The 8,809-nt window shown below is 41.4% G+C and overlaps 1 protein-coding gene across 1 annotated transcript; it reads right to left on the reverse strand.

Moving 5' to 3' along the window:
• Nucleotides 1-1,057: 1,057 nt before the first annotated feature.
• On the reverse strand, nucleotides 1,058-7,537 carry paqr7b (progestin and adipoQ receptor family member VII, b). The gene is made up of 2 exons (XM_034611736.1): nucleotides 7,378-7,537; nucleotides 1,058-4,709 (listed from the first exon to the last, which is right to left on the reverse strand). Exon 2 carries the CDS (start codon nucleotides 4,701-4,703, stop codon nucleotides 3,645-3,647), a length of 1,059 nt encoding a protein of 352 aa, XP_034467627.1. The 5' UTR covers nucleotides 4,704-4,709; nucleotides 7,378-7,537; the 3' UTR covers nucleotides 1,058-3,644.
• Nucleotides 7,538-8,809: the final 1,272 nt, after the last annotated feature.

Genomic DNA, 8,809 nt, shown 5'->3' on the forward strand with positions numbered 1-8,809 from the left:
TTGTGTGTGTGTGTTTGTGTGGGTGGGTGGGTGGGTGGGTGTGTATGTGTTCCTCACATAAACCTCGAGTCAACAACCCAATCCTTTCAATATGCTGGAGTTTTATCTTTGCTGTCGAACCCATGGATGGTCTTACCAAACAACAAGGCTGCCCTCTAGTGGCGAAGGATTACAAATCATATTGTATAACAGGTACATCTGGGAAACGACTAGATTTTAGAGTGGACGTTTTATTGGCCATTACTAACATTTACCACCTCATCACAGTCCAGGTCCATTACTCTATTGGGTCCAGAAGAGAGAAATATTAACTACATGCTGTAGATTTTGAATGACATTATTTCACTTTGGTTATAGGTTATAAGAAATATATTGAAATATTTCCAAGGCAGTTTTATTGTCTGCAAAGTGGCCAAATACAGTATATCTGCAGTCCCTGTAGACAAACTTAGTATATCAGTAAATAAAACGTATGATTTACAGTGAAATTAGCTTTTAGAGATTGGTTTGTAATATTTAATATACAACACGTCATAATATATAATAATAATGGACAATAAAATAAAATGTATAATAATTTTATTTATAATAAAAATATATACTAAGATATGTATCTGGTAACAAAGAGAAAGCATAATATTTTAAATCTTAAACTGCGAACGTAAACCACTGAACACTGAAACCTCTGAATTAATAGCATTTAAATATTTTACTTAAACCATCAATTTGAATTCATGTGGTTTGAATTCTATGAAATTTTAATAATGTATTTCGTGTTTTTTACATTAAATTTTTTAAACAGTGAACACTTCAACTTTCACAAATTATGCAGCCTTGAGTATCTGTAAAGGTTTTTGAAATTGCAGAATTTGAACCGACCTCGACATTTTTAAAGTGGGGAATTAAAACGCATACAGATCGTTTTCAAAGTAAAGTGCAGTATTCCAATGCTCTCAGCTCAGTTAACTTTCACAAATGGGTCCATAGTTGCTGATAAAACTGATTTTCTTTGCTTTTGAATGTTGCCTCACCTGTGAAAAATGAATGAGAATTTGAATTCACTGTCACACTTTAATTTTTTTTTTTTAAATACCACAGAATATTAGTACAGTCAGCCACACATATTCATAGAGGCAGAACATATTCTAGTCGCTCTCACACTGCTTTTATGAAGAAATAAGGAGGAAACCATGGGTGGCATCAGAGGCTATGTTTATACTAACACTCATGTTTGTCATGGGTCACTTTTGGGGACATTACACAGACCACTAACCCCAAATTCTGCTTTTTCCCACCAATTGAGGCCTTTGTTCCCAATTAGAAAATCCATTCCCAATTACCTGGTGTTAAATCTGAGATCTTTCCCCAAACGCAGCCTATGACACAGACACACTTACTGTATATGGAGTGCTGGCTATACTCCAGTTAAGATCGTCAGGGTAAATTGGCACATAACTCAGGATCATCTCTGACACAATATCCATGTTGCGTTTAGCAAAGAGGTCTGTGGTCTCCCTCTAGCTGCTCGCTCCCAGTTTGAATCATACTTAATCATCTGTAACACATGGGATAGAAATTTAAACCCCAGCCTTAATCGTTTTTGGTCCTTTTTAATGATCAGGACAATAATGTTATGTCACATGCTGGGCTGGTGAGGGACTCTCAGGCTTTATGCGCCATCATCAGCCTTTAATGAAGCACCAGACCACATGTGCAAAATGAACTTTACGCACAACAGCTTCATTCTTTTTGCCAACCGATTTATGACCCTGCACAAAAAAGGCATAAAAGGGAGGTGTCTTGCAGAGGCGCCCCCTGGAATGGAGAACAGGTTCACCCAGGTTACTCTGAATTAACACACACACACAAACACCAGAGTAACCACATGGACAGCAGACACCTCCAAGCATGTAAACATAGCCAGTGTTGTCAGCTACAGTTTATACAGTGTGGATTCAGGCAGTGCATGATGAGACCAGGACAGTACAGTCAACAGTAAGAAGGTTCATATTCACGGGCGTTGAGGTTAAATCTCCCCAGTCACATGTTTGCAGTCAGGTCAAGAGATGAAGTGTAAAAAAGACTTAACCCGTCACTTCTGACATTCTGTCTCTGAATTCATCTTCCAGTTGTACCATCACTGAAGCGACACAACAGATTCATTGGCACATTAAACATCATCATGAACAGAGAGTGCTGCAATGAATATAAATAATTTCTGACATTTAAGATTTTGGTGAGATAGGAATCTTACACATTTCCAGTGAGCCGTGTGTTTTATATATCTATAACAAAACAGAGAGAAGGAAAAGGGTGTTTAAACAAAGGGGACTCTTCAGAGTAACAGTGCAGCGGAATGAAATGGTGTATTCATAGCCATTAAAGCCTTGATAGTCAGGACGACACCAGACATAAAGCCGGCTCTGAAAGAACGCTGCACAATGAGAGAGTGCTGTGTTCCACCAGAAAAGAAAAAAAATATGCATTCAGGTCTGAACGCGACTGATTGAGAGAAAATGGGATGCAGACGACTTTCGAGAGAAATACAGCTTATTTACAGGATAAGAAAGAAGTGCAAGGCTAAGCTTTCATAGACATTCACACACTTAATATCCACAGTATATACCAAAAGACATGCGTAGAGGCACATACATATTCATCATACAAAAACTCAAATATGCCGAAAGCAGAACACCAGTTGGACGCGGCGTTTTGTGACTCAAATCCGGTCGAACTCGATGCTGAAAACAACGCACACAGAAGCATCGATATCATGGGATGTGAAAAAGGCAAAAGCTGATGTTCCAGCCCTTTGAATCAAAATGAACACGACCACAACAACAAAGTGACATCAGGAATCTTCCGTCCATCTCTTAGCCAATACTGAGTGCCAGCCTCACTTTCAACATTATTCAACGGAATGGTATCACCCGCATCATTTTATTTATTTTTTTAAATAAGAGGTACATATTTGGTTTTCAAATTATATTCTCGATTTCCCCATAATACGTTCAAACATTTGCACGGCAAAGCATTAGCGCCTTGATAAATTAAAAATAGAAAAAGAATTCGGCTCTGACCCCTAAAGAGAGGGTCAGATTCAGTTTGGAGAAAAACATTGAGTGTGAGAAAGGTAACTAGATAAGAAAACCAGTCCAAATTGGATTTCAATTGGTATTTGACTGCGATGTACAAAGTGTTATGGGACTGCAAAGATAAATACTCGCATGATTTGAAATGTTACAAATATATTAAGACATTGAGATATTTCTAAATGTTATTCGGTAAAAGTCATCTTTACAAACCAGTCTCTCTTTTTTGGGTCACCTTGACAGAAGTGTATTTTTGTATGGTAAAGTAAAACATTCCTTTAGACTAAGACTAAATAAAACCTTGCAGACTAATAAAAGATCAGAGTAGAGATGCAAGGACTCAGTGTTTAACTACTACCTGTATTGCTACAGACAACTTGTAAGATTCCCTTTTCCTCAGTGAAATTCAAAAAACACAATTATAGCTCACTGTAGTTTGGCAATTCACAGTCACTGTCACAAACTGATAAATTTCAATAACAAAAACATTTTCTTTTATACAACAGAGTAAAATAAATTACTTTTCTTTTCCTTTTACTTGGATTTCAACTCTTACTCCTCCTTCTCGTGGAGAACGGCATGTACGCGCTTGCGTACATAAAAAGCGGTGAGAGCACTGCAGCAGGCAGTGAAGATGAAGAGTGCAACAGCATCATGTGCGAGATCGCCGTGGAGGCCCTCGTAGAGGGGACGGCGCTCTGTGAAGTCTATTCGCAGCGCTTCGATCTGCGTCAGGGTGCACACCACCACGAACACGTGAAAGATCTGGTGGCCCTGTCCGATGAAGTCACACTTCCCAGGGAACAAGCTCTCTGGGTGCGGGCAGCAGAAGAAATAGGCGCTGATTAGGAAAAAGACCACATGGTAGAAATGGTACGCCACAACTGGGTCGGAGCAGCCGTCCCGGTAGCAGCTGTAGATGCGGTGAACCACAGGGCTTATGTCTAGACAGTAAGCCAAGGCTGACGGCACCACTTGGAAGAGCTTGAGGACAAACTTGGGTATGTCAGGACTGGCATATTTGCCGTAGCAGCAGCCGAAGCAGGTGAGCCAGGCCAAGAACGCTGCGGCGGGTAAAAAGATTCCTTGCACTTTAGTGTGCCACTCTTTCTCTATGGCGTAGTAGTAGTGTGCCAGGGCACTGCCATACTGGTAGACGGCCACCCCCACGTAGTCGAGGAAGTAGAAGCTGTAGCAGGAGAGCTCAGACTTGGCAGAGAGGAGGTGAGCGAGCGCGCTGAAGGAGAGGTAGGTGAAGGCTGCCAGGAGGACAATGAAGAGGGGCTGAGCATGAGGGTCTCGCAAAAAATCAACCGTCATCGAGATCTCCTGCCACTTCACCAAGATGATGAAGGCGGCCAGCAAATGGGTCCACACATTGAGGGTCTCATTGTGCCTTTGGAAGAGGGTGAGGAAGTAGTAGCGCCAGCTGTGGTCCGGCTGCCTGTAGCCGGTGAGGATGTGACGCTCGCGGAACACCCAGGGCACATCGCACACCTTCACGGTGCAAGGCAGCGTGGGGAAGGCCGACTCCAGCAGCTGAGGGATCTGTCGCAGCTGCTGAGCGTTGATAAACAGGCGACCGATCTGCTCCATCACCACTGTCGCCATGGTAAACTGCGGAAAGAATGAGGGAACAGTCAGTCAGTGGGTCGGTATCAGTCTGGCCCTTCAGATGCTGTCAGATACTGTGTGCAGCTGCGTGTATACGTGTGTAAATGCATGTACGAACTGGGACTGTCAGTTTGCACCTGCTGCATCACCACTGTTACAAAACAAAGATCAGTGAGCCGAAAAATGACCGACTAGTTTGAAAATCAATGGATCATTTAAGTCAGTCAAACTAAACATACAAACATTCACAGCATCCAGAGTTTGTTTCTTTCCCGTTTGTATGATAGTTGATCAAACTAATTATTAACAACTAATAACTAAATTTGTCACATGGGGTCCTTAATTAAAAAGGTTTTTATATTTAATATTTGTATACGTTTATTATAAAGTCAATAGAAAGGGTAAATAAAAACATCTGGTCAAAGGATGCATACATAATTAATAGGATCCTTGATCAATAACATTTTCAAGTCACTTAAGGTCTGTGAGAGAAATTGAACACAGCAACTTATTAATAGCTTTATAAACAATAAACATGTTACCAAACATTTAAATTGACATTGAGCCATATAAGGATTCATCTCGAGTTGTGTTCATGGTCACATGAATAACATAAGTCCAACACTCTCCGTTCACCTTTGTTTTGGTCTCTAACCAACACCTAAGAAAAGCTTCTGGAACTGTTGCACACCACAGGAGCTCACATGCAATAATAACCCTCTGACCTCTGCAGCCCTTAAGGGAGGCAAGTATAGACTCAGGCGGTCACACATTCTTTCTCAAGTCTCAGTATCTTTGTTTCCAAATGGTAAATGACTTCCTTTAAAATGTTTCACTCGAAAATAATTAATATTACCTAGTGTTTAGGGACATTTATTGGAAAATAAGTTACAACATGACAGAGAGGAGGGTTGCTTTGACGGGTGATTCTATTGGTTGATTATGAACGGTGATCCATGGGTTAACGAAATGAATGAAATCCTTAATCATGATATATGTGATATTATATCACAATATCAACATTACTAGTGATATAGTATATTTTCTTAACACCCAGAGGTGTAGGTATTGAGAGGATTTGAACAGTTACACAGTTTATACATTTTTCTATTCTTCAGTTTAAAATAAAATAATGGACAATACATTAAACTGCCAAGTCTAAAGGTCTTTGCGGTCAAGGTTTACATTAATATTAAAAGAACGATTTGGGGCTACAACATCTTCCACACATGACAAAAGTAACTGAAATCAAACAACTTCATCAGATGAAATATTTCACAGAAAACCCTAAAGAGACTCTTTAAGCCAAAGACATCAGCAGACACTTTAACTGTAGCCATGTTCAGCTCCTGCTAGGTGTGGGCCCCCCTCGTGTTTTTGTCTGGTCTTCGCCCTGAGGTTATTTTGGCTGAATATTTAGGATTGTTGCCCGGCCCAAATAGTTTTGGAAACTCTAAGCCAAGTATGAGCTTTACAGTCCATGGACAAACAATACAACCACACACAACTGACCCAGACACACAATGCGTTAAAATTGTTATAACTCTCACACTTAGCGTTTTAATGTAGTGGGCCTATCTAAATGTCCCTCTGGATCAATAAAGTATCTATCTCTATACCTATCTATCCGTTCTTTTCTTTCCTATTTGGTGCACTGAGAAGCCTGAAGAACAAAACAAGTATATACGTCTAACTATTTTTGATCCACTAGAGAGGAATGACTGATGATATGGACAGAGTTTAATAACAGGAGATCGTTTGCTTGTTTAGATTTCTCCTCTTCAAATCTTGCCCAACTGGTTTTGGTCTCACCCTTCAGTAAATAGACGATTAGGTCGACATGCAAACAATAAGAAAAGTGTGATATAAGGTTCCTGAGATGTTGTGCAACAGATTGTGTTTTTCCAATCGTTCCAACACCAACACTTTTTCTGGAAAAGTGTAATACAGTAAGGCTGACTACACTCCGGCTGTGCTCTGTTTCGTGCTCAGTGATTAATATGAGCAGCAACACGCAGGATTAGGACCAGGATTAAATGGTCATTTCGTTGATGAGATGGCCGCAGATCTTTCTCCTCTTGCAGGAGATGTGGGGAGATCAGGCCGAGTGGGATGAGCGCAGGCCGGCCGAGGATCAGGAGGAGACTCGTGGAGTGATGAATGGGAAGACATTACGTAACATAAGCCCATCCGAGTCCACACCCTCCTCCTGCTGCTGCTTCATACAAGGGGTTTCAACGCTGTAAAATATTCATGGTGACAGGGAAATGCTCGACTATAACCGTGGAGGATATTTCGAGGTGTTGGTTTGAAACCCAGGCCTGCGTAAAGGGCCTGTTGCAGATTATTCCCACCAGCAAACCGTGCACCTGATCGATGTTTAAATTCCAGATCCGGGGTTAGAAATAACATGCATAACACCATTAATCCCCATGTGCATCACATACATCCACCGTGGAGCAGAATTCAAGAAACATCGCTGCACAGTCGTGGAAACCTGACAGGCGGATATATATATATATATATATATATATATATATACACATACATTTTTTTTTTTTTTTTTTTGCGTCGAGGCGCATCTGAGCTCATTTCCACGCGATTTCACTCTATCGCCTCGGCAAAGCGGGTGATTCTGCAGAGGAGACGGAGCTGGTGTAACGGGACGTACCTGTGGATGTTCGGATCAGTCCAGAGAGTGTGGTGTAGCCGTGCAGGACGTAGATAACATTGTTTGAAGAGGGGAGCGGATGGAGGATGACCGTGACGGGAGCAGCGCCTGGCGGCTCTCAGCGCGCAGCTGCCGGGAGGAGACGGGCACCGAGTGACGGGCGCCACCTCTGGCCAATCGGCGAACGCGACGCGGCTCCTTCCCGCCGCCGCGTCTATCGCTTTTAACCAATGAGAGTAGCCGCCCCAGTCGATTAGCCCACCCTCCTCTCTCAATAGAGATTCTTCCGCTGCCTCATTACTGCAAGACACTCATTCTCCCATGAGGCATTTCTGTCACATCAGGCATCTGGGGATTCAGTCCCAGTCTGCTGATAGTTTAACAACCTGGTTGATCTCATGGGTAGAACACTAGTGTGTTTCTGTCCGGTGACTGCTGGCCCCATTCAAATCCGTTATAAGTCACATAATGTGAGTTGTTATGCTATATATTGTTGTCTATACCTACCTACCTTAACCCTTTGATACACAATATGGGTCAAAAGTCCAGTTTTTATTTTCTATATCGTCATCATTCAGTATTTCAGGTATTATTCCAATTAACTTGTCTTTGATCACCACAAATCTTTATTTAAATTTTTCTTTTGTTACTTTTTGAATAAAATAATTTTTGGAGAACTGGATGAGAAAAATGAGGAGGCAATTCTTGGTCTTGATTCTGAGTCTGAAATCTCTGATGCTGAGGACCTATACTTTGTTCTACAGGATCAAGCTGGAGTTGTGGGCGTGTCTTGGAATCCAGCTCTCTTAAATGGAGTAGGCTCCTTTGATGATATAAGAGACTCATCTTCTACTGTATGTGATCAAAGGAGCCTTCTCCTAAATGAGGAAGCAAGAATAAGCTATAAACGAATATAGCAAAGAAACACCCAGCCATGCATGAAATAACACAGGAAATGAAAAACGGGTCATTTTTGACACATGCACGTTGTGCATTAGAAGGGCTTTGCATAGCTTGTGTATCAAAAGGTTAAGGGCTGCAGGGATTCAATCTGCCTCGACCGGTTGGGGTGAGCAGAGAGAAATGGGGAGGAGAAGAGAGGGGGGTGGAAAAGAGGAGAGAGAAGAGAGAGAGATAGGGGGGAGGGTGAGAGAAAGGAGAGAGAACTCAGGAACCGTTGCACCATCCAGTTTCAGCTCTGACAGACTGTTGTTATAATGAAAATAATAACAGTGATAAGGATGGATGTAAAAGTGTTATTAATGATAGCAGCAACAATTCATATAATAATAATAACAAAAACGCAAAATCTGCTAAATTTTATGCAAAATCCAGATCGAATGAATTTAAATGTAGTTTCATAAAGAAACTGTTGGGTCGTTGCAGATTAATGCGCTTCACTGAGTGACATTCTAGTTTATAGTTACACTGA

This window comes from Hippoglossus hippoglossus, chromosome 16 (assembly GCF_009819705.1).
Source record: "Hippoglossus hippoglossus isolate fHipHip1 chromosome 16, fHipHip1.pri, whole genome shotgun sequence".
Lineage (NCBI taxonomy): Eukaryota > Metazoa > Chordata > Actinopteri > Pleuronectiformes > Pleuronectidae > Hippoglossus > Hippoglossus hippoglossus.